General features: G+C 36.7%; 1 protein-coding gene across 3 annotated transcripts in view; it reads left to right on the top strand.

The window, feature by feature from the left end:
• LOC128869817 (ABC transporter G family member 20) overlaps positions 1-23,083 on the top strand; it is a 275,425-nt gene extending 252,342 nt beyond the window's left edge. For all 3 annotated transcript variants that reach the window (XM_054112429.1, XM_054112424.1, XM_054112421.1), the window contains exons 8-11: positions 16,151-16,578; positions 16,664-16,883; positions 17,012-17,189; positions 21,725-23,083. In XM_054112429.1, the coding sequence (XP_053968404.1) occupies positions 16,151-16,578; positions 16,664-16,883; positions 17,012-17,189; positions 21,725-22,479 (1,581 nt within the window). In that variant the 3' untranslated portion in view covers positions 22,480-23,083. The remainder of the gene's footprint in view (positions 1-16,150; positions 16,579-16,663; positions 16,884-17,011; positions 17,190-21,724) is intronic.
• The last annotated feature ends 4,017 nt before the right edge of the window (positions 23,084-27,100 follow it).

The raw sequence follows: 27,100 nt of genomic DNA, 5'->3' as shown, positions 1-27,100 counted from the left end.
GATATACTTGTATAGGTGGAGCTGTGATTGAAGAAATGAAATACAAATAAAAAAGGATTATATTATTGTTTATCTTGCATTAGCTTTGTTAAAATGAATCAAAAAATGCTCATCGTTCAAAAACACGTAGAAAAATATTTCAGTATCTACATTTTTTCAGTAATTGAGCTGGAATTGTGGCTTGCATGCTGTTCAAAAACATTGTATCTACATCACTGCCTGTTCCTAGAAAGCACTCAAAAACTTAAATTTTATAAAAGAAGGGCTGGAATTTATAATAATGTCTATTGGGAAATTTTTGGCAAACTATAATGTCTTTATTAATGAAACTTGGTGGAGATGCTAGTGAGGTGTTAAGGAACACTCCTTATAGCTTCAAATTATTCGGGAAATAATTATTTCGAAATTATGTGCCTTCAAAATGCCCTCGGGAACTTTACTATAATTTGCCACATTACACTATATATTTTTTAACACTTCACTAACATTCACCAAATACACACTCACACGCGTGTTTTTACTTATTTTTATCCTTATATTCGAATTATTTTTATTAAAATTAAATGCAAATGCATTTGTCCATATAATCAACTCCCAATTTTAAACGCGAATAAGAAGAAGATTGGAATGACAACAGTATGGTGTTGCCGGATGCCTGCAAATGAAAACAAAAATATAAACAAAAATTAAGTATTTGAATTTAGTGTTAATGATGGGGATGGTCGTTATTGTGCCTCCTTACTACATACACGCATATGACGTTTTAATTTTGGGTTCAATGGTTTTAACACGGAAAGGAGTTCTACGCAAAAATACTGTGGACTGCGTAGCCGGAGTTGGACTGATGAGGGTGAATACATACCAACATTGAAATTTTGAATTTGAAAATTTGCAATTCTCTTAAAAATTAATAAAAAAAAAGTATTTAAAAAAAATATGCATATCTCCCAATGTTCTAAAAAATATAAAATAAAAATAATAATAGAACAAACAAAAGAAAAATATTTTTTAATAATATTAATTTAAAAAATTAAATATAATTGCAACGAAATAAATAAAAACATTTAGTCTCATGAATATATAAAAAGGAAATGTTTCTTGTTTTCGTGATTTTTTTTTAATTCTTCCCAACATCGAAATTTTTGTCCCTATAGATATAACCGCTCTTGTGTACTTCTTAAATACCCTATGATCTGAAAGTACTGGGAATGTTTAAATAAACAAAACAGAGTTAAATTTTAGACAAATTTATTTTATCTCCTTTAAAATATAACCCGTCTGAAGCAATACTCATGTGCCAACGTTTAACCCAGTGCTCCATGCACACCTGGTAGGCCGAAGGGGTGGCCTTCAGCTTCTTCGTCGTATTTTCATTGATCTTCTCTATCGACTGAAATCTCCTGGCACGAAGTGGTAACTTTAACTTGGGAAACAAAAATATCAGGGAACATATGAGGTGAACTCGTTGCTTGCACGATGGTAGATATTTACTTGGTGTTTGGTGAATTAATCCAGCACAATTTGGGCTCGGTGCGACGCCAAAATCATCATGCAAAATCAAAGAATTGCTTGTTACATTTCCGGCCGGCCAGGCAGACACTAATGATCCGATGGCGCTAAAAAGTGGCAGATGTGTGTCTTACAGTCCTACCAACATGAGAAAAAAATATGGACCGGTTCTCACGTGCGCGGTTCGTTTAAATGAAACACTCCCGGTACTTTCTGATCATGGAGTATATTCCCATATAAAGAGTTTTCCTATAATAGGTATTATCTATCGCTATCGAGAGATGATTAACCACGTTTTATGCCACACAAGCAACGAAACCATTAATCTTTTACGGGAAAAGTTTCAGGACCATGTTATCTCTCGAAGAAGTGATCACAATTGGCCACCGAGATCTTGTGATTTAACACCTTGAGACTTTTTTCTTTGGGGCCACGTGAAAGAGAAGGTCTACGTCAACAGCCCAGTGTTGATTCAAGGTTTCAAAGATTGGATTCGTGAGGCTATCGAGGACATAGGGCAACCAATTTGCCATTCGGTTATGGAAAATTTCATGAAAAGGATATTGTCCTGTAAGCGTGGTCGTGGTGGTCATTTGCTTGATGTTATTTTTCACTATTAATGGCATACCTTCCTCTTTATAATGAAATAAACAGGCGATCATTTATATTAAAAAATATCATTTTTCTTTGAATATCAAAATAACACCTCTTAATGGAAAACCCCTTACATATATGTATATAAAAATATATGAAAACCTAAACCAAATCAGTTTGTTTACTCAATTTCCTCCAAATAACTAAGTTTTATTAATAAGCCCAGTCACAGCCATATACAGGTAAATGTATGTACAGGGTGGCTGATGAATTTTGCTACATTAAGAAACTCAAATAACTTTTTTTTTAGTGTATGGAATTCATTTATTTTTTTTTTTCAAGTTGAAGGTCATTAAATTTTATTAAATGTAGCTTAACTAGTTTTAAAAATAATTGAATTTAAATGCTCGTTGACACAAGTGCGGCATCTTAGTAAAAAGTTGTTCATTGCTGCTTTGAGAGTTGCGACAGGAATAGCCGCAATTGTTGCCCGAATGGATTGTTTTAGTTCATCCAAATTTGTTGGCTTTGTTTTATAAACTTCTTGTTTACATAAACCCCACAAGAAAAAGTCAGGTGCAGTAAGGTCAGGCGACCTGGGGGGCCAACGAAATTCGGAGTTTCTTGAAATCAGTTTATTGGGAAATTTTCGTCGCAACTCTGTCATAACAGTCTGGGCTATGTGAGACGTTGCCCCATCTTGTTGAAACCACACAGAGTTGAAAGGACTTCTCTTTCGGCGTAGTTCTGGATAGAAAAATTCTTTCAGCATTTTCAAATAATGGTCTCCAGTAACCGTAACGGTGTGACCATTTTCTTTAAAAAAATAAGGGCCGACAATACAGCGTGAAGAAACCGCACACCACACTGTCACGCGAAGAGGATGCAATTCCGTCTCGTGGAGTATCTGTGGGTTAGAAGTACTCCATATTCGACAATTTTGTTTGTTCACATTGCCGTTTAAATCGAAATGGGCCTCATCAGACATGAAAAGGCAGTTTAACATGTTTTGGTCTTCTTCCACCATTTGCAGGATCTTCTGGCAAAATTCCAAGCGAATCGGCAAGTCTGCTGCATTCAGTTTGTTAACCATTTGAATTTTGTAGGGAAATAAGTCTAAATCTTTGTGCATTATTGTTTGCAAAGACTGTCGGCTGACACCAAGTTGAGCAGATAAGCTTCTTGTTGAAACCCTTGGATTGCTTTGTATAGCTGCAGCTACAGCAGCGATCGTTTCCTCCGTCCGAACTGGTGGGTTTCGATGATAAGGCCTTCTTGCGACTGTTCCTTGCTCAGCAAAATTATTCACCAGTCTCATTATGGTCCATCTGCTCAGGGGATCGCCGCCAAACATCCGCCTGTACTCTCTCTGTACCAAAACTACGGACTCCAGTGCGTGATAGCGGCGGACTATCCAAATTCTTGTTTGCGTGTCCCAGTTATCCATTTTAATAAATTTTAAAGATCAATCTGCAAATTAAAACAAAAATGGAACAGATAACTTAAAAAGAAAAAAAGTTATTCAATTTTTTTTTGGTAGCGGCTTTCATCAGCCACCCTGTATATGTTGAAACATGCGCTGTTTTCTTATTTGACTTCACCACGCACGTGCGCATTCGCATCCTCCGCAAACCGGCTTACAAATACAACTTCTCCGGATATACTCTACGATTCTGTTCGTGCTGTTCGTTCTATTAGTCCAATAAATAAGCTACAGTTACAGCCCCTGTTACTGCTAACAAACAGATATTCCTTAACGAGCACATAAATGTACCCCTTTGAAAAAATTCAAAAGCGCCTAACACAGCTTCCATTTCGTAAAAAAAGTAATGTTCGGTTCCATATTTTCACATTTAAAATTTTAAATAGAAATTGCATTTTAAAATCAAGTAAATGAATTTTTACTTTTCGTTTGTCCACTGCTATTATTTCGAGCATTGTTGTAGGCTGATCTAACTAGTTGTACACGTATTTGCTTGTATGCGTGTGATTGTAGCGAAGCTCAGCGTGGCTTTCTACGACACCAGTGAGACTCTACTCTTCCGCGCCCATACCTAAGCATAGATATTCACATATTCTTTGTTTTCCCTGCTGCGCTCAGGCACACTCAACGCCTAATCCCTTTCGTACGAATGATACATTGCGTATACGCCGTGTATATCCTTAAGCAGTCATGGTGCTTTGCACACTGTGTACTCCTTTCTATCTCCTCCCCCCCTCTCATCTGGCTTGATGCATTGCTCGTACACGATGAATGTCCTTCCTGCTGAAAGAAGCTACTTCTCTGGCTTTTAGCTTTTGGCGCTTACAATGTGTGCCAAAAACTTTCCATTGATATTAAATTAAGTTGGACGGAAGTCGGAAATTGTAAATAATGTCAATTTCTATGCAATATAATCCAGTACAAACTTACGGATTAACTTTTATTTATTAACAGATTTACGCGGAGGCCGGGCAAGTGATGTTCTTTTTTTTTGCCCAATACGAATAAATGTAGCTGGTGTTACCTTGGCTGTTAATATGTACATATGTACATAAGTATTTGGTGTGTGCATAAGAGTATACACATGTAGAGATTAAGGTATAATAAATAAATATAATTGAATGAACGCATGTCGTGGCATATAGTGGTATGTAGTGGCATATAGTGGTATGTAGTGGTATGTCTTATAGCGCCTCTTGGCACTTTTGGCGCGCATCACAACGACCAGTCAGTCGATAAAATTTGCTCGTCGATACAGCTGTGTCCTTAATTAAGCCACTCTTCGGTTGGAAAGCATTGCGTATCTGGGGTTTGAATAACTAGGGAGAAAAAAGCGATTGCTTGCCAGTTTGGTGTGTTATCAGTCTGGTAGGTGGTGGGTTGTGGGATGCTGCTATGTACTTATATGTGGAATGTCTTTAAGGAGAATAGTTTTTCTTTTGTTTTCTGCATTCCACAAATCAACTCTCTATCTTGTTCGGTCATTTACTTCTCCTCCTTCGTTCACTTAATACTTATATTTCTTTTACCTTCAGCTCCTTTGTTTTATTTACGCTTCTTTCACTCTGTACGCTTAATTTATTCTTGGGAGTGTCTGCTCATGTTCAAATGGTAATCAATTATTGTAGTTAATTTCCGCACGTTGCAGCCATCGTTCCAACATTCAACTTTTTCAACTTTCCGCTTAACTAAATGCCACCAGAAGAGAAAAGTTGAAGTTGTGGATACTGAAGTGGTTACTCGTACTAAGATGTAAATTTAGTTAAACGACTAAACGCACGTACGACAGCTAACCATTTCTAGTTGAACAGTTTTTAATAAGAAAGTGAAGAAACAGCGCAAAAGCATGAATGCAGTTTGAAAGGATGCAGCAATAACAGTGGCAGAATTTCAGTAAAGTCTCTCAATTTTAAGGAAATGCCAATGAATTTTCTTACATACTTAAGGGGTCCCGGTGGTCTAGAGCTCGAAAATTTAGGGTATTTTTAGGCATTTTTTTTATAATAAAAAAATAAAAGGATACTTAAATTTGTTAGGCTTTTATATAACTTCTTTTACAAACAAAAACGAAACAAAATTTTGATAATTTTAAATGTGACGCTGAAGTTGACCCTCCTGAAAAATTGGACCTGGACGGTATTGCCCAATTGGGCTTTTCTATTTATCTGAAACACAAAAACCAGAAAAATATTAAACAGTATGACTGTAGCTATGTCCCGTACTAGAATAAAAAAAAAAAATTAGAAAAGGGCTTGGTTTAAATTTCACACTCTAAAAATCGGGGTTTTTTCAGTTTTTTAACCAAAAAAATACGAAATAATTGAAATAATAATATGATTGTAGTACGGAAGATAGCCGTTGATGTTATGAAGAATATATTAAACTTTCTGATGATTCGGCTAAACAGTTTTTTTTGACAACACCAGGCCGAAAAAAGTTATTTCAGGGGCGCGCAAACTGCTCTCTACCTGGTTAATGGGCTGTAGAAGCTATAATTTTGGGAATTACCGCATGAAAGTTTCACAGTATATTTTTAAGAGACTATACTTTCGCCGCCGTAGCCGAATGGGTTGGTGCGTGATTACCATTCGGAATTCACAGAGACGTCGTTGGTTCGAATCTCGGTGAAAGCAAAATTAATAAAAACATTTTTCTAATAGCGGTCGCCCCTCGGCAGGCAATGGCAAACTTCCGAGTGTATTTCTGCCATGAAAAAGCTCCTCATAAAAATATCTGCCGTTCGGAATCGGCTTGAAACTGTAGGTCCCTCCATTTGTGGAACAACATCAAGACGCACACTACAAATAGGAGGAGGAGCTCGGCCAAACACCTAACGGAAGTGTACGCGCCAATTATTTATTTTTTTAATTTTTTATTTATACTTTCGAAATATCGAAAAAACAAAAAATCGATTTTTTGAAATTTCTAGACCACCTAGTCACCATGAAATCTCCTTTTGTCGCCAAACTAGTGAATTTTTATTGCTTTTGTGTTACAGTATAACTATCGCGAGTAACAGATAAAAGAAATTTAACCGTATTTATCAAATCACTCACTGCACAAATTGTAGATCTCTCTTTGCTGTAGCACTTTTTCTACTCAGATCTAAGTATGTCATTTAGAATGCCATTCCTTTACAGGACTTGTTTGTTCACAAGTTTTGAAAAGAAGAGTGCACTATTTGGTTTTAGTTTTTTTATTGATTTATATATATAAATCCATAAAAACTTAGTGAAAATAAAAAAAAATCAGAAATTTGATTTGATTTTTATTCGGAGTCTTTAGAGCAACTTTAAATTCTGTTTCGTAGGCCACTGAATTTCTATAAAATAAAGTGCAAATTTAAGGAGATTCAAAAATTGCGTTGACTTTTGAATTTTTTTTTTGTTGTTGCTGATGGTGTTGGTGTTTTTTCTTGTATCAAAAAAGAAAATCGATCATTCGTTTCATGAAAGTTGTTTAATGGGATCCCATAACTCTTCGAGTTGTGTTAAAAGACGTTCAGCCAATCAATGCAAAATACTGTTCTACCGAACCGCTAGCATACACCGGTACGAAGTCCATTTCACTGTTTCACTTACATGAAATTTGTCGCGATTACATAGAACAATCTCAGCTATTAATAAAAAAACTAATAGGAAACAACTATGAGTGAGAAAGTTTTTCTAATATTAAAAAATAAATAAAATTGTCCCAAACTTTTGAAAAATTTTGTGTTTTCAGAAAACTAAAGTGAAAATCATTTCCTTTCTACCAAAAAAACGTTTTTTAAATATATTTTTGCCAAACAAATGAAAAAAAATTGTGAAAAAGTTAAAAAGGACCAAATAAATTTCACTTCAAAAACACTCTATACCAAAACTTTCAACGTTTAAAAAAAACTTTAAATTATAAAAAAAAAATCTAAATTTTTTCACGTCCTGTTAGTTCTTATTGTACTCAAGATTTATTTCCAGTCTTTATTTCCAATTTTCAGAAAAACTTTCAACAATTTCCAAAATACTGGGATCATTGACAAAAAATCGTTCAAAGTTAATAACGAAACAAAGCACTTTTAGCAGTACTCTCAGCAGGCGTTCGGTATTTTAAAAACTAATTTAAAAAGCCCGCGAAACCTTTTAACTAGCGCTCATAATGCCCGCTCCTTCAAATAGTTCTCATTTACAGTAAATTCATTAAGTTTAATCACTGTACAAATTTTCTCAAAATCTGCACTGCGTTGTTTTGCTGTTGAATAGCAGAGGGGGTGATGTCAGTTTGAGCGCATGTGTGGCAGTTGGTTGCTACTGAGTTTCACTAACTCAAAAGTTAACTTTTTCCCCCCCCAATCCTACTTTACCGAAATGAAGGGCGGCATAGTGACCACCAACACATACATACATACACCTGCGTACTCCCTCGTACACTTCATGTCCAACTGACTGACCAAAATTGATAGTCGAGTTGAAGTTGTGTAAAATAATTGACTGCGGCTGGGGTCAAGCAGAACTGTACAATGTGGTTTATCACAAAGTTTACTCGACCGCAAGTGGCTAACAAGCCAGGGCATACAAACTTAGGCGACTAAACATTTATGTATGTATAAGTAAAACAAAAAAAATATGCACACGCATACAAAAGCGCATAAACATCTACCATTTACTGCAGAGTCGCATATACTAATTTCTTTATTAGCAACAGAAAAAAAATTTTTTTTTTTTTTTGTAAGTATTTTATTTGCAATCTATCTTAAGATAATGATATTCAGCAAATTAGGTCTTATAATCTAATAGCGGCGGTAGTATTTGCACAAATGCAATACTACTTATAAAATTACGATATTTGTTCTAATATTTGATCTTAAATGTATTAAATTTCAATTGTACTAATGAGTTGCTTATCTTCATATAGGAACTTATGTATTTTGTTTTTTATTTAGTGTTGAATAAATAATTTAATTCAGTAAAATTAGAGAAATGGCAAGTCTAAGATATGATTACGCTTCAGTCGTATTGTTTCATTACTTGAGTTTAATAAGCATATAGCATTCGTATTTACATGGTTTGACAGCCGTGCGAGATATCTGTTAGAAAAGTTTGGAATTTCACTCTTTACAAATGGGATATCTAAGTCCTTGTGTATTGCTTCATTTGTGACAAACCAAGGGGCGTTAACAAGAGCACGCAAAGTTTTTGATTGGTAGCGTTCCAGGATTTCTATATTCGATTTGCTAGCAGTTCCCCAAAGCTGTATACCGTAGGTCCATACAGGCTTTAAAATAGCTTTATATAGTCTTATTTTGTTTTCAAAACTAAGCTGAGATTTACGACCAAGCAGCCAGTGCATTCGCTTGGTTTTATTTTTAAGCTGCTCTTGTTTGGCCTTAATATGGGATTTCCAAGTAAGGCGTCGATCTAAATGCATTCCTAAATATGTTACCTTGGTATTCATTGGTATTACAGCATTATTTAAAAATATTCTAGGGCAGTTATCTTTTCTTAACGTAAAGGTGACATGGGTAGACTTGTCGGAGTTAACTTTGATCCTCCATTTGTCAAGCCAAATTTCAAAAAAATGTGCAGATACTTATTAGGGATGTACATTTTTCTATATTCACGATTACGGAATTTTTGGGATGCCGCTATTATAATCCCGGAAATTCGGGAGAAGACCCTGGATTTAGTTACTAAAAAAAATTATATCAATATTGCTTGAGAAGTTCTCCTAACATGTGGGCAAAAAATAAGGTGGATTCGGTTGTAAAATGAAAAATCTTTATTTATTCTTGTAAATCAATTTCATCCCCTTAAAAATAATCCCCTCTCGATGAAATACACCTATGCCAACGGTTTTTCCAATCCCCGAAACATGCCAAATAGTCCATTTCCGGTATAGCCATCAGCACCTTCTTCGATTCAGCTTTTATCAATCGACCTCAATCGACTCGAAACGCGTTCCCCGGAGTGGTCTCTTCAGTTTTGGGAATAGCCAGAAGTCACACGGAGCCAAATCAGGCGAATACGGTGGTTGCGGAACGATATGCGTGGAACTTTTGGCGAAATGGTCACGAAGAACGAGTGCAGTGTGAGACGGTGCATTATCGTGTTGCAAAAACCAAGAGTTGTTGGCCCATAATTTTGGTCTTTTTAGATGAATTGCTTCACGTAAACGACGCATAACGCTCAAATAATATTCCTTATTAACAGTTTGGCCAGGTGGAAGGAATTCATAGTGCACCACACCACGAAAATCGAAAAAAACTGTCATCATGACCTTTATTTTTGAACGACTTTGACGTGCTCTTTTCGGTCTGGCCTCGCCTTTAGCACGATATACGCTTGATTGGTCGGTTGTTTCAGGGTCGTAAGCATAAATCCAAGTCTCATCTCCCGTAATGATGCATTTGAGCTTGTCCCGATAGTCTGAAAGCATTGTTTCACACACATCAACGCGACGACTTTTTTCCAAGAAATTGAGAGTTTTCGGTACCAAACGAGATTTGACTTTTCGTAGGCCCAAATGGTTTTTCAAAATAGTTTTCACAGATCCTTCTGATATTCCGATCATATCAGTAAGGTCTTTAACAGTCAACCGACGATTTTTGTGCTCTAACTCCTTCACTTTATTGACGTGTTGGTCATCTGTTGACGTCGATGGTCGTCCGGAGCGCTCCAAGTCATCAACACGTTCTCGACCCTCTTTGAAGTCTTTGTACCACTTATAAACATTTTTCTGCGACATGGTCGAATCACCAAATGCCTTCTGTAACATGCTAAACGTTCCGTAGCCGAAATTTTATTCCGCAAGCAAAATTTGATGGCACTTCTCTGCTCAATCAAACCAGACATTGTAGAAATCGAAAAATGCACTCTTGGTCGTTTGGTAAACACAAGCGTAAATATATTACTGATAATGACATTCACATGAAAGTTGGCCCAGATGTTATTAACAGTGCTGCCAACTCATGAAAAAAATAACTAGAGCGAAATTTTAATCCCGCGAAGTTTGACAAATAAATTCACCTTACTTTTTGCCCACAAAGTGCCAAACAATAAGTATCAAATAATAAATAATATACAAGCGTGGCCAGTCAAAGTTGCAATAGTGAAGAGATGTGGATCGGGCACTTTGCCTATGATAGCCTTCTCCTTGAAGAGACACAAAGCGTCCGCTATGCACATGCGTCCTTCGGCATCAGTGTTACCAACGCGTATGCGTACACCAGCGCGTGAAGTAATAATTTCATCGGAGACTTATGATTCCTCACCTACCGAATTTCGTACCATGCATAGAGCAGCCATAACGTGCACATCATCGGGCTTTTTCTCATTGACAATCTGCATAAATCCAGCGACAGCAGCTGCACCACACTTAGCTCGTGACATGCCAGCCATTACCCCCACCGCCAGTATCGTAGATGACTCCCTTACCCACCAGCATGAGAGTCTTGCGTGCCGGCTTCGGTGGCACATACTCCAAAAAGATGATACAACCGCGATGACGGAGAACTTGATTTGTAGCGCGATTGACAGCAGTGAAAAGTGGATACTCTTCTTGCAGCTCATACACATCTTGGACTATTTGCATGTTCATTGAAGAGAGTACATTGTTCACCTAGACTTCCACGCGCAATGGCGACATACGCTCCGGATCACCCACACCAATATCACGCGCTATTCTTCGACCTGATTCCAAGACTAAATCCTCCTTTAGACAATAGACTCAGCTTTAGGCGTATCAATTAAAACAGAAAGCTCCTTAATTCGACTTGCCTCCGCCGGTTTATCCTCGCGCAATTGAATTGGTACATATAACTGATCCAAAGCACCCAGTACGGTACAAAGTTCGCTATTGGTGAAGCGTTGGCTCGTCGGCACGACCGGCATGGGCGATTCAAAACCAGTCTTAATGGCGCTCTCCATGGACTTGGCCGCTACTTTTTGATATGTGCGCACATCGTGGTAATCAGTTAATTTTGGTACGTCTAGATAAACTATGGGCAAGTCCAGTTTATGCTATTGGAAGCATGAGACTGCACTGTCAAAAGCCTGATCCAACGTACGGAATTCGTTAAATAACTCGGCCAATCCAGTGGGCACTTGACGATCGATAATGCTTCTTTACTAAGCAAACAAAAGACAATAACTAATTTTAATTGTAAAAGCATATCTGATAAAGTAGCTTAAGGTGTATCGAAAGAAGCTTGATGCAAAATATTAAAAATCGGTCAAGAAGCCTTCTGACTCCCATTTCGGGATATGACTTCAGTAAAACGGTTTCAACTTAAAATAATGAAGACGAAACTTAATATATTATTTATATACTTATACATATCGGAAATGGATGACCGTTCACTCATATTATTTTAATATTAGTTGATATAATATAATACGAATATTAAACTTTTAGTAGTCCTTAGAGTCAAAAAACACGCTGATTCCTACCGCAAAGGAGTTGTAAACGCAAAGTGCTTTTTAGTGTTGCTTTATCGCTACAAAAGGGGATTTTCTTTTTCAATTTCCTATACAGTGAACCAAAAATAAACTTGGATACTTGTTTATTCTGATTTCAATCTTTTATAACTTGAGAACGGTTCAATCAATTTTCAATAGGCAAAAGCCAAAATAAAATATTGAATTCAATATCTTATTGTATGTAGAAACGAAAATAGTATAGAGTAAGATCGGGTATTGTGGGCTATTCGGGTAATGTGGACCACGTCTGTATTTTTCATAATAACGAACATGCACTAGAAAGATTACTTACGAACTTTAAAATTCATATAACGGATGTTTTACGCTGCTTGTCTTTTGAATTGGACTCTTTACTGATGAGCAGTCGATCAAAATATTTTATGAAATGCAGTCGTTTTGCTTTTCAGTGGTATTATTAATGGTATTTTTTTAGCAAGTAATTATTTTTGGAGTGTGAAAGTTCAGATAGAATTATTAAACTATTCTGCATTTTTTAATGCGGTACGAAACTTTTTTTAAATTATTAAAACAAAAGTTTGTAATACTTTTTTCTTGTAAGTGGCACAGTGTCTAATGTGGGCTAGTCAGCGTCGAGCATTGTGAACTAGTAGCCCACATTACTCCCTTAGTATTTTCCTAATTCTGGTTAATTTTTCTGTTTTGTATTTCCCAATTGTACATATTTAGACTTGCCAAAAATGGACAAAAAAGGAAATGGGACCCCGGTATGATGAAAAAAGCCATTGTAGCTGTTAGGCATGAGGAGATGGGCAGGCTTTTTGCATCAAAGACCTTTGATGTGCCGTGTTTTATGGCAAGGAGTAATGCATCCCATAGCCTGCTTTTAAAAATACCACCTGGACGTAAGCCAATACTGGAAGAAGCTACAGAAAAAGACCTTGTAAAATATACATTAGAAATGGAATCAAGAGTTTGCGGCGTCACAAAACACGATATTCGTTCCCTGGGGTTTCAATTGGTGGATAGAAATAGAGTGCCAAACAATTTTCGGTCCATAAGCAATGTGCAGGGAAAGGTTGGCTGCATGCATTCCTGCGCAGACCCACAAAATAAGTTTAGTTTTCGCTCTCCAACGGGATCGTTTTTTAATATAGCAATGGGTTTCATAAAAGAAAATGTAAAAAAGTTTTTAGATTTACTTAAGCAAGAGTATGAGAATTGAAATTTCCACCATCTGTTATACATAATGTGGATTTATACAGGGTGGCTGATGAATTTTGCTACATTAAGAAACTCAAATAACTTTTTTTAGTGTATGGAATTCATTTATTTTTTTTTCAAGTTGAAGGTCATTAAATTTTTTATTTAAATGTAGCTTAACTAGTTTTAAAAATAATTGAATTTAAATGCCCCCCATGCTCGTTGACACAAGTGCGGCATCTTAGTAAAAAGTTGTTCATTGCTGCTTTGAGAGTTGCGACAGGAATAGCCGCAATTGTTGCCCGAATGGATTGTTTTAGTTCATCCAAATTTGTTGGCTTTGTTTTATAAACTTCTTGTTTACATAAACCCCACAAGAAAAAGTCAGGTGCAGTAAGGTCAGGCGACCTGGGGGGCCAACGAAATTCGGAGTTTCTTGAAATCAGTTTATTGGGAAATTTTCGTCGCAACTCTGTCATAACAGCCTGGGCTATGTGAGACGTTGCCCCATCTTGTTGAAACCACACAAAGTTGAAAGGAATTCTCTTTCGGCGTAGTTCTGGATAGAAAAATTCTTTCAGAATTTTCAAATAACGGTCTCCAGTAACCGTAACGGTGTGACTATTTGCTTCAAAAAAATAAGGCCCGACAATACAGCGTGAAGAAACCGCACACCACACTGTCACACGAAGAGGATGCAATTCCGTCTCGTGGAGTATCTGTTTGTTAGAAGTACTCCATATTCGACAATTTTGTATGTTCACATTGCCGTTTAAATCGAAATGGGCCTCATCAGACATGAAAAGGCAGTTTAACATGTTTTGGTCTTCCTCCACCATTTGCAGGATCTTCTGGCAAAATTCCAAGCGAATCGGCAAGTCTGCTGCATTCAGTTTGCTAACCATTTGAATTTTGTAGGGAAATAAGTCTAAATCTTTGTGCATTATTGTTTGCAAAGACTGTCGGCTGACACCAAGTTGAGCAGATAAGCTTCTTGTTGAAACCCTTGGATTGCTTTGTATAGCTGCAGCTACAGCAGCGATCGTTTCCTCCTTCCGAACTGGTGGGTTTCGATGATAAGGCCTTCTTGAGACTGTTCCTTGCTCAGCAAAATTATTCACCAGTCTCATTATGGTCCATCTGCTCGGGGGATCGCCGCCAAACATCCGCCTGTACTCTCTCTGTACCAAAACTACGGACTCCAGTGCGTGATAGCGGCGGACTATCCAAATTCTTGTTTGCGTGTCCCAGTTATCCATTTTAATAAATTTTAAAGATCAATCTGCAAATTAAAACAAAAATGGAACAGATAACTTAAAAAGAAAAAAAGTTATTCAATTTTTTTTTGGTAGCGGCTTTCATCAGCCACCCTGTATTAAGTTAATAATTTTTTTTTTTTTTTTCAAAGTCAACCAAGAAGGTCATTAATTTAAATAAAAAAAATATATGAATAAATTCATTGGCTTAAGATTAACTCTCACAATTGTTTTTGGTGATTTTATCTAGTGTCCCACTTTATCCGAACACCCTGGGCCACATTAACCACCATTTTTCTTTTCATCAACTTTTAAGGTGGTTTCAGTTTTTCTATATTATCAGACGAAAACGGTCATATTAGGGTATATTTTGCAGTAAAATGTAAAGATAATTCAATATCTGTTAGAAAGAAAACAAGATCATTTTCCCATTACTATTATTTTGACAGAAATTAATATCAAAGTAAAATGGTGCCCACAATACCCGATACTCTAATATTTAAGTTATTTGGAAGTTTCACAGTAAACAAAACAATAACTTGATTGTACAACTCAAACGTGAAGTGGGACAGTAATGCAAATATGGAAATAAAGTAAAATTCTTGGTTTAGTATTTGGTGCAGTATCTCTTTGCGCTAATTTCTGCTTAAAGGCGTCGTTGCTACTAGAGTTTTGGTGTCATCTCTTGGAATATTTTCCTATATCGCTTCAGTGGCTGATTTTAGGGCATTTTTAGCACTAATTTGCCTTTTGTACAATTCTCTTTCAATGAGGGCCTATAAGCGCTCAATGGAATTGAGATCTGTACTCTGAGGAGGACTAGTAATACTTTTTTTTTGCATTTGCATTGCAACCATTACAACTTACGCGCAGTATGGCATGTTTTGGGTCGTTGTTGTACATGCAGGTGAATGTTGCTGGCAACTGAAGTTTTTCCACAGTTTTCGGAATATGTTCCTTAAATATTTCTAGATAATTTATTTTAGCCACAGAGCCTTCAATAAAACAAAAAGAGTCCACTCCATTTGCTGTCATTGCTCTCCAAATCATTACATGTTCGCCTCTATGTTCTACAATACCGACCACATTAGGCAGATTGGGAGCTGTACCTTCTCTTCTCCAGACAAAACTGCGGACTTCTGACCCAAATAAGTTTAATTTCGACTCGTCGGTGAAAAGAACATTGCTCCGAAACTTATTTAGCTTGCTAACGTATTCTTTAGCACAGCGAACTTTTTGTGGGAGTGTACGCTCTGCAGTCGTTACTGTGCAGAAAATTTCTGATAGTTTGTGGATGTTTTGTGATTTTTTTTTTTAAGTGATTTGGCAATATTAACTGCAGAAACTGTCGGTTTCTCGTTTACCAAATGTATAATCCTTCTCTTGGTCACATTTGAGTTAATTTGGGAAACTCTTCCAGTACCATCTTTTTTTTTAAATAATGGTTTTAATTTTTTTTGCATATTATGAAATTACTTTCGAGTGAGCTTTTTTCAAAATGTCCACGATTTGGCGCTCACTTTTCCCTGCGGTATGGTATTTCCCCACTTAAAAACGATCAAGGGATACCGGGACTGACGTCCCTAATACTTCCGCTTCATATAAAAAAGAAATTACAACAAAACAGCAAACAATTTCACAAGTGACCAACTAAACTTTTTATCTCCAACTTTCTTTTTGCTTTATGTTTACAGATCGGCCTCTTGCGTGGCGGTCGCATGCTTGCCGAGGAGGCGCCTAACTTTTTGCGCCAACAATACAATGCCAACTCACTGGAGGAGGTCTTTCTGAAGTTATCGGTAATGCAGAATATGGGACGGCGGCGTCGTTCTTCGATTGCGCAGGAAATTGTCGAACAAGTGCAAGTGCCAGCGATTTCCAATCCAGCATTGGACATGTCGGATGAGCATAATACGGCCGATATCTCTGGTGAATTTGGTGATAACATATCAATGAACTCGGCAATACGTGATCCGATAACGGCATCGGAGGTGCCCGCACTACCACTCCCTCCGGAAAAGGAATCGCAAGCAACGCTATGGCAGCACTTGGATGTGATCAGTTCGCATCATATGCGTGCGCTAATGTGGAAGAATTTCTTGTGGATGTTGCGCAATGTGGGGTGAGTTGAGGCATAGAGGGTTTCTCTCTTCGATTTTTCAATTTTTTAGATTTATGTTTCAATATAATTTCCTTTCTCTCTGCAGCATAATGCTCTTCATTGTCGCTTTACCGGTCGTGCAAATCATACTTTTCTGCTATGCTATCGGCCACGATCCAACTGGTCTCAAGGTGGCTGTCGCAAACGGTGAACTCTCCGAACAAATGGTAATCGATCAATTTTGTCCAGTCTATCCGGGTTGTAATCAAACGCATTTGAGTTGCCGCTATCTGGATTTGTTGAAGAGGAATAAAAGCATGGAAGTGGTGAGTTGAGGGCAAAGTATTTACATAGTGAGAGACAAAAAAAGAGTGAAGGAATTAGCCTGAAGTCTAGGCTTTCAAATCGAAAAACCTGGTAGTTATGTGAAATTTACGTTGCCTTTCGTTTTCAGAAATATTTCCAAACTGAGGCCGAGGCCAACGAAGATGTGCGTCTCGGCAATGCTTGGGCGGCATTGGTTTTTGATCAGAACTATACGAAATCATTGAACGAACGCGTGGAAAGTGGACGATATGCCGATAATGCGACTATTGATGCTTCAGACGTTAATGTACGCCTGGATATGTCAAGTGAGTAGCATTTAGTGTGAATAAGCGTGCTATAAACGAATCATAATATACATATAGGGTGGCTTAAATACAAGTTTCTTTTTAAAATTAAATTAAAATTATGATTTTGTACATGAGTAGAATATAGTAGAACCTTGGGTTCTAACAGGAAAAGAGTTTCCAGTTAACATTCACTACTCTACCTTACAAATGCAAGCCATCTATATTTGTAGGATAGCATCAACATGTGCATCACAAATCACAGAGTGCAACAAGTTTAAATTGTCTTTCACCCGTGAAAAATTCGATTTGTATTAAGCTCTTGCTTAATTGTAGAAAAAAGGCTTTTAAGGTTTGAGTTTAGACCTGGAATTCGAAAAATTAATATATTATTATAAATGAACTTATGGGTACCAAATGAAAGAAGAATTTAAAGAAAAAAAACTTTTCCATACAATGATCCTTCCCAAAACTTGTGGAAAATGACCTTCGAAATGATTATCCTTTAATATTTTTGATGGCACTCATTGGTAAATACAGTAAAATCAGTAAATTTAGTTAAAATCTGCCAAATTATATACTCCCTACTTTACTTCTTCTTCTTGATTGGCGCGATGACCGCTTACCGTTTAACAAAGCGCGCCACTTCATTTCTTGCTCGTGCTAGCTGGACATACCAAATGAAGCCAAGACCTTTTCCATGTGATCTTTCTAAAATAAAAGAGGACTTCTTCTTCTGCTAGCACTAGCTCGTAACGCATTGAATACTTTCAGAGCCGGAGCGCTTGCATCCATTCGGACTACATGACCTAGCCAACGTAGCCGCTGGCTCTTTAATCGCTGCGCAATGTCTATATCGCTGTAAGGCTCATCAGCTCATTGTTGGATCGCCTATGATAGTTGCCGTCACTGCCGTGCAAAGGTCTAAAAATCTTCCGCATAATCTTTCTCTCAAACACTCCTCATCGGATATTGTCATCGTCCAAGCTTTTGCGCCATACGCGAGAACGGGCTCCATGAGAGACTTATAAGGTGTTAGTTAGGTTGCCTATTTAGCCTTTGTTGGCACGAGGCTAACTTTACCGTTCCATAGTTAAAAGCTGTATATGCTGATTTTTCTACATATATACGAGGATAATAGAGATGGGTCGAAGGTGCCTTTTTCTTTAACGCCTATAAAAGTAGATGCGAATTTACTAATATTATGCTTTTCAGTTGAATTAAAATTTTCAAGAATATGAAAGGCTAAAAATTTCGAAGAACACTTCTTTAAAAGTTTTAATAAGAATAATTGTGGGGAAACAATTAAAATTCTTTTTTGTATTTTTCTTTAAATTAACATCCATATGTCCTCACCTAAAGTAGGAATAAGATTCCTTATGCCTAGGGCTGACGCGCGGGAATTAATGCATAATTGATTATCCCCCGGGTAGTTGATTTATGTTTGGCTACATTTCATGCTTTCTGTTTTGTATCCAGATAGGTATTCCGCAATAGTTACAAGCCCAAGACAGAAGCTTAATAGGTCCTATCAATCCGTGGGTGGCTAAGCTCACCAGTGGTTGGAGACCCCCAATGGACAAAATAGCTAAGCAGTTCCGCAGTTATTCCTATTGTGTCGCCTCACCGTAACCGCACATATTCCCTCTTTGACGCACGAACTTGAAAACTTCAAGGTGAACCAAGCTTAGCCCGTGAGTCGACAAGGTTACCGAAATGTGGCACTGAGAGCCAAAGGAGAAGAATTAAATGCCTCACGAGAACCAGGCTCTTCCAGATTCTTCAACATAATCCGACTGCCAACGGAGTAAGGTACTATCTCTGCCACATACCCTATATCCCAATTTTTCGGTCCAATGCCTCCCCTGGAATTAGAGAAAATGATGGTTATGATATGCCCACATCAGATATTTGCATAGTTTTATAAAAACACACCAACATTTTTACAAAATTATTCCTCAACACGTTAATTATGAAAAAGGTTGTCTCTAGACCAACTTTGTCGATGACAGTACTAGTTCACATGGTTGGATTTTTTTCACGGGGGACATAGTTATCGAAAACTTCTTGCATAAAATGACTTAAAATAAAATGTTTGTCTGCAAACTTTTACAGCAGATTTTAATAAAACATTTTTTGTAGTATATTTTAGCCTTCTAACTCCTACTTAAATTGCCATTTTCGAACCGTTCTCAAAACAGCTATAACGAAAGGTCTTTAAAAAGGCAATTTCAGGGTTAAAATGCTCCACAAAAATTTTTAACAAACAATTTTACGGAAGGTTGTCGTAGATGAAAAACTCGCATGGGTTAAGTTAAGTGCATAATAAAGCTTAGTTGAAACTAGTGTTTGGACGTTTGTTGTGCGTAGATACATTGCGAATACTTATGAGAATTAGGGAGGATATATTTGCATGGAACGTAGCATGTGGAGCTTCTGTACCGCCCATCTTGGTGAAATGTTATTGATGGGGTTATTCTTTCGAGCCAAAAGACCTTCAATCGTTTTGATCTTTGTTATATGGCATTGATCTTTTATGGCATCCTAGAAAATAAAGTCTAATAGATTTAAATCATAGTCTCTAAGCCAGCTAATTGACATCGCCCAGATGCTAATGATACGACTACCGAAATATGCACGCGAAGAGTACCTTATTTAATGGTGTGTGCGGCATGGCGTGGTAAGCTACTGACACCAAAGAGCACACAAGTTCATATTTTCACTTTCAGCTCACAAGAAATAAGCAAAAAAGCTCTGTAGCGTACGCTGCTTGCCAAAATTGTATTTCTCGTATCATTTTCGAAAATGGGACAATGATGCCACAACCTCAGAATCCAATGAAAAATATGCAAATCCCGCAAATACGGAAAGGCAATTCCTTGCATAATTTTTGATCTTCATAAGTAGTAATTCCATTGCTAACATAGCCGCTGGGATGGCTATATGCTTTATAAGCTAAAGAAAAAATGTCTTTTTCGAGCCCAACCGAGAAGCACAAAGACCGGTTGGTCGCAACGAAATACTACTGTTTGCATTTGCCGGGATCGTTATTTGTGGCAGAATTCCAAGTCATGTAGTCGCTTGCAAAATCGGGGGGGGCCGTCTTTGCGAAATTTATTCAAAAGTGTTTATTTTTCTAATTTTTTTATGCCGCATACGAAGTGTTTTTATAATAGCTTTTCAAACGGTGGATTTGCTGGCTGCAACATTTGCCATTTCTTGAATTTAACTGTTGAAATGGCGGAATTTGATGCAATCCTAAGGATTTTGCGAGTTTCCTTTAGTGGCAAACCCACTGCAATTCTGCCTTTTTAGTTCTTACCATAGGGGGCACGTAACGATCCACAACATTTTGACTTCGACAAATCTTTCTGGCCATTTGGCGATTGAAAAGTCTCGATGAGGCATCTCGATCTCGATTTGTCCTTTTTTGCGATCTGCTAAAATTTTCGGCTTTCGAATTTTATTAGAATTAAGGAGTTTTTGACCAAACATAGTCAATGCTTCAAATACGATACCTTTGAGAAGATTTAATGCGCAAATAACGTAGGCTAACTGAGCGCCGCCATTCAAGTGAACCAATAAATGAAGCGCAATATTACATCTGCTGAAGTTTTAGAGCTGCGAAATACCGTTAGATGGAATAATATTTTGATGTATGTTAATTTTCGAGGAAAGTATAGACTTTACATGAATTATCAAAAAACTTTGGGTTACCAGATCAAATACGGTTGCTTTAGTAACCATTTTATTCCATAAAAATTATTGCCTTTAACCAAGTGAACCGAACTGTAACTATAGCACAGGGACTTATTGGCAAGTTCTAATTTATTTAATTTTAATAATTCTTTTATAAAAATATAGTTCACTCTGCTACAAAATCCATATGAATCCAAACTAAAAGAAATAAAAAAAAAACAATAAATTTTCAAAAAAAAATTCAAACTTTTTAATCAGTTCTTAGAAAAATTTCGAGTGTGCACTTAATTCAAAGAAGCTAAAAAGTGCTCGTTTTTTTACATTGAAGAAAGCACTGCCACAAAAAAAAAAATTACAAAAATTAAAAAATCAACACGATTTTTAATTTATTAAACTTACATTTAATATCAACAATAATATTAATTGGTGCTTACATCCTTAGTTGGGTATTTGGCATAGCCCCTTCTGCTTGCTGAGGAGTGTGCCTTAATGTTTCTCCATAAAGAGCGCTACATTCAGCTACGGCGGCGGAAAGGTTTATAAAGCAGAATACCTGAACATTTTCCGTATATTCTGATTAAAAGGTGGACAATTTTGCTTAAATTTTTTTTTCAATTTTTTAAATTTGTGCATATTTACAAATTTGACTTATAAGTTTTTTGTTTTGCAATGAACTATATTTGTATGCAATAAAAATTTATAAAGAACAATTTGGAAGAAAAATATCGCGAATTGTGTAAAAAGATAATGTGACTTAGTTCTGTGAGCACAAGCGCTCATGCTTATATTAAACTTTTTTCATCACAAATATTAGCCACACTTCATAATCTCCCTTTTTCTCTCTCGTCCATCCACAGATCAACAAATATCTACATTGCTATATCGCGATCTTCAGTACACCTTCTTCGATTTCGTCGAACTCATACTCACCGACTGTGAATTAAATGAGAAGATCGGCCGTATACCAATCGACTGGAGAGATCCCATTTACGGCACACGCAGTCCGAATTTCACTGACTTTGCTGCACCTGGCGTCATATTGACCATCATTTTCTTCCTATCGGTGGCCATCACATCGGGTGCCATGTTGATTGAACGCAACGAGGGCATGTTGGAACGTTGCCTGGTGGCGGGCATTACCGGCCCCGAGATACTCTTCTCCCAAGTACTCTCACAATTCACTGTCGTATTGCTGCAAATGTCCTGTGTACTATTAGTCAGCTTCGGTTTCTTCGACTTGACCAACGAAGGCAGCATTTGGCTAGTGATTGGTCTCTGCCTCCTCAATGGGTTGTGTGGCATGTGTTTTGGTTTTGTGATTGCTTGCGCTGTGGACACAGAACGTACTGCGACCTATGTGGCAATGGGCTCATTCTTGCCAATAGTAATGTTGTGCGGCATAATTTGGCCAATTGAGGGCATGTATCCGGTATTGAAGTTTATTGCCACTATCTTGCCATTGACCAAACCCACCGAGAGCCTGCGTTCGGTACTACAACGCGGTTGGGGTTTCTCCGAACCATCTGTGTATAACGGTTTCATCTCGATATCCATATGGGTGCTGGTCTTTCTGGTGCTCAGCATATTGTTCCTCAAATTCAAGAAGGGCTGAGCATGCATAGTGGCTGCGCTGCGTGTTTGTGCATGTGCGTGTATCGGTCTGCTAGGCTGTGCAGCATGGAGCACACGGAAATGCGCTTTATGCTATTTTTCGGTTACAGGGTTACAGTGAACAAACAAAATTACCTAAATTAAACAGTTATATATAATAAAATAAAGTTAATGCGATAGTAGTACTTTTATGTACGTATTTGTGTATGTACAATGTGTAGCTTTACAATTCGTTTAATGCCTATTTTAATGTGTTAATTTCTTGGGGGAAATTCGCTCTGTGTTGGCGTCCATTGCGTTGGCAGTCGCCACAGCAAACCATGATTTTTTTCACTTATTTTTTATTTTTATTTTATTTGATTTTATTTGTAGATTTTGTAGATTTAAGGCAAGAGGATTTTATTGTACTATATAAAATGTAAATTATGTTTAAATGGGTTAAGTAAAATGTCAAAAAAAAGAAGAAAAATCAAGTATATGTACAAATATCAAATCTACACATACTTATATATACATATATTTGTATGTGTGTGCTTGTATGGATTGTAGTAGTAATTTATGCAATAAAATTTATACTCACAACGATGATAACGGTTTATTTATAACACTTGGCATTGATGTCAAAATACATGGATAATCCAGGACAAAAAGTAGGGCGCATTTGCATATTCAAATGGCGCTGATTTAAAGCAGTGTCTGTTTGTTTAACGTAAGGCTCTTTAAGGCAATATAAACAAAAAACAGTATAAGTACGATATTGAAAATAGTACTTTTTTAATTCTATTCAAACGCCGGTTAGTTGGTTGATTGATGTGGCTGCGTGATTAACACTCCAATTAGCGCAAAAATGAGCTATTTAAATGTCAAAAACCTCAATTAAACATTAAAAGGAATACTGAGCGTTTTCATGCCGAGTGATGCAGGTATTTTGGACATTGCTGTTAATTCTTCTGAAAATTCGCTTAATTGTAGGCTTGAATATAATAAAATGTAAAATGAGGAAATTTTAAACAAAATTAACAATTTTGATAAATCTTTTACATATTTGAAAATGTTGGTAGAGTGTTTTCAAAGTTAATTATCTATGGTTAAAAAAATAAATAATTGGCGCGTACACTTTTGTTTGGTGTTTGGCCGAGCTCCTCCTCCTATTTTTGGTGTGCGTCTCTTGATGTTGTTCCACAAATGGAGGGACCTACAGTTTCAAGCCGACTCCGAACGGCAGATATTTTTATGAGGAGCTTTTTCATGGCAGAAATACACTCGGAGGTTTGCCATTGCCTGTCGAGGGGCGACCGCTATTAGAAAAATGTTTTTATTAATTTTGCTTTCACCGAGATTCGAAGCAACGACCTCTCTGTGAATTCCGAATGGTAATCACGCACCAACCCATTCGGCTACGGCGGCCGACGGTTGTTTTAACATTTATTTCTTTATTTTTTTAATTTTTAGGATACATTTTCTTTACTTCTTAAGAAAAAAATGTTTTTTTTCATTTTTTAGGACACATTTATTTAATTTTTTATTTACTTTTACATTTTTGGGAAATTTAGTTTCTTGCCAGTTTTGGAATTTAAAAATTTTGATATAGAGTTTTCAATGTTAATTATCTACGGTTGTTTTAACATTTATTTTTTTTTATATTACTTCTTAATTTTTAGGATACATTTTTTTTCACTTCTTAAGAAGATTTTTTTTTTAATTTTTTAGGACACATTTTTTAAATTTTTTACGATGTTTTATTCATTTAACATTTTTTGGAAATTTTTTTTTTTATCAGTTTTGGAAGGAAGCATTTCCCGAAAAACTTTTGTTAAAAAGCATTTTTTATTTTAAAAAGGTAAAAAAAAAATTTATAAAATTGCCCTCTTGTGGCTAGAGAGTTCTATTTCACTAAATCAAGTGTCTCTTATATGAAATTTTTTGGGATTACCGAGCGCTTCGAGCTTTCTTTAAATAAATAAAAGAAATTGATACGAGTTTTTAAAAAATGACAAAAAAAATTTCTACCCCAAATTTTGCATAAAATTTTGTAATTTTTTTTATAAAAACCCTTAAAAAAAAGGTTCTATCCTAACAAACATATTTTTAAAAGGTTTATTATGTCTAAAAAATATCTTAAAAAAGAGCTGAAGATAAAAAAAAGCTCTATACCAAATTTTTCAATATTGAATTAATGTCAAAATTATAATTTTTTTTATTAATATTTTCTCAGTTTATTCCTTATTTGACTCAAGCCTACAAACAAACCAATTTTTAAAAGTTTCGGCGGAAATTTCAAAAATACTTGGATCACTTGACATAGAATCATTCTTGTTACTTTGAAAAATGTTGCAATGAAATCAGCTCGAGCAAAACAACTTATTTTCATATGAGCGCGAAGTGCACAAACTTAGAAAATTCAGAGACCTCATGTTGCTCAGATTTGTTCAACTATCCACGAATGGATCGCTTAAATATCCCAAAATGTATGGTTGGTTGGTTGGTTGAGGTGCTGTCTGGGTGACACACCCCAGTCTCACACAAAAGGTGCCATTTTGATACACCAATAGCAGAACTACTGTCATTATTTGGTCAAACCATCTTGATTTGGTATAAATCTGCCTATGTCATTTATTTTCTTTCCTGCAATTTCTACGAAGTTGTTCATTGAGAGTTTTCCCAGCATTCTATGTCATAGAGCACCCAGGCTTGGGCACCCACACAGATAGTAGAAGACTGTCTCCCTAGAATCCTCTTGATTGCAGCTTCTACATCTATCGTCATACGGCTGCTCCATCGTAATTCTAAAGATATCTGTTCTTGGCTTTGCTGGTTTTTCGGTGTTGGTCGATCTGTCAACAGCCTGATTCTGGTATTGCAAAAAAACCTTCCTTTTGTAAGCGCTTCGGGGCAGTCCACTTCTATCACTTTGGGTACACCAGAGGAAGCCCGCTGCCTTGCCAAATGACAGTTATGTCTGTCATGTGTGCTAAGGCATTTAATTCTTCTTTCATTATCTGACAGTTTTTGAGTTGGTTGTTGGTGACTTTGCAGCTAAGATGGCTGCTTGATCATCCATAAGAATACGTTCTTCTGATAGTTGTTGTGAATGATTCCTGATTATCTTACAAGCTTTTCTTATCCCGAGAACCTCTGCTTAAAAGATGCTATTTCAGTTCGCCAGGTGAAAGGACTTGGAAGTTTTGAGGGCTTTCAAATATACATCCACGCCGACGTCACAATCCATCTTGAATTCATCGGTGTAAAATGCGGTAGTATCTTCCTTGACTAATAAATTTAACTTCCATTCCTTTCGCGTGGGAAACATTACCTTGAAATCTTGTCTGATGTCCAGAGTAGCAATAATGTATATTTCTACGTAATGCTGATCAGATGCCGAGCATTCTTTCTATGTAGGAAATGAGGTTAATATTTTCCCATGTTTGCACCGATTTAATAACAGTTTTTTCACCTAAAATAGAAACTATTGACTCACCAGTTTGGCGAGCGGGTAAGTGGTTTCCATATCGCAAGCCCAAAATATTTGTACAGGGTTGCCTATATTCGACGGATCCATCTGTCAACCCTGTATTTTTTGACAGAGACGTCAGATCGCTTAATGACATACCGCGTTGGAAGCGTCAGTCCAAGCAGAACAGTACACGCCACGCAAACGCACGCAAATTGTTAAAATTTACATTCAACAAAAGAAGTCAATTGTGAAAACTCAACGTGCGTATAAAAAATTAAATGATGTGAAAAGTGCGCCTTCTAAGAACACCATTAAACGTTTGTACGAAAGGTTTTCGGCTGGTGATACTCTTTCTAATCCAAAGAGGCCAAATCAAAACCGACCAAGGCGATCGGATGAGAATATTGCTCTTGTACGGGCCATTGTTGAGACGTCGCCAAGGACATCCCAAAATCGCCGTTCTCAGCAGTTGGACATTGCTCGGACTACTTTACAACGAATTATCCGCATTGATTTGCGTAAGATTCAATTGACGCAAAGGTTGTTGCCTGCGGATTTAAAAAAAAACACATAGGTCCGTCGAATATGGCCAACCCAGTATACTGTATTTTACCGCTTTGGACGGGATATATTGTCGGAACGATATTCTACCACGGATGGATAAAGTAGCTCATCGACTATTATGCTGATATTTGGTCGATATAGTTTCAGTAGAATTTTATTCATAAACCTACGCTTATACCTGACACATCATATTTTATAACACTTCCACTAGAATGACTTGTACTAATTGTCGGCGCAGCTTTGGTGCTTGAAGACCATTTGGGACAAACTTTTTCTGACTTCGACATTAATCTGTAACCTCGGTTGGTGTAAAGCGATTCGGTGTAATTTTTAAATTAAAATGGATTGGGTGAAAATTTTGTTCAACATCACTTTACATAGTCGTATAAGTTTTACCGGTAAACCAAATTTAGGCATCGTAGCATCGTTTTCTCTGCAATATCGACAAAAAAAGTTATGATCTGATTTTTTGCAAGATTTTATGAAATTTAGGGAAGAACTTTGCTTTCTATAGTTGATTTACCAGATTCAAAGTCAGTGTGACCAATCAATTTATATACAGATACGTTATTATTTTACAAGATTTATTAAATTATTGATGGTA

Source organism: Anastrepha ludens, chromosome 2 (genome assembly GCF_028408465.1).
Source record: "Anastrepha ludens isolate Willacy chromosome 2, idAnaLude1.1, whole genome shotgun sequence".
Classification (NCBI taxonomy): Eukaryota; Metazoa; Arthropoda; class Insecta; order Diptera; family Tephritidae; genus Anastrepha; species Anastrepha ludens.
The sequence above is the reverse complement of the archived record's forward strand: the minus strand, read 5'-3'. Positions and strand labels throughout refer to the sequence as shown.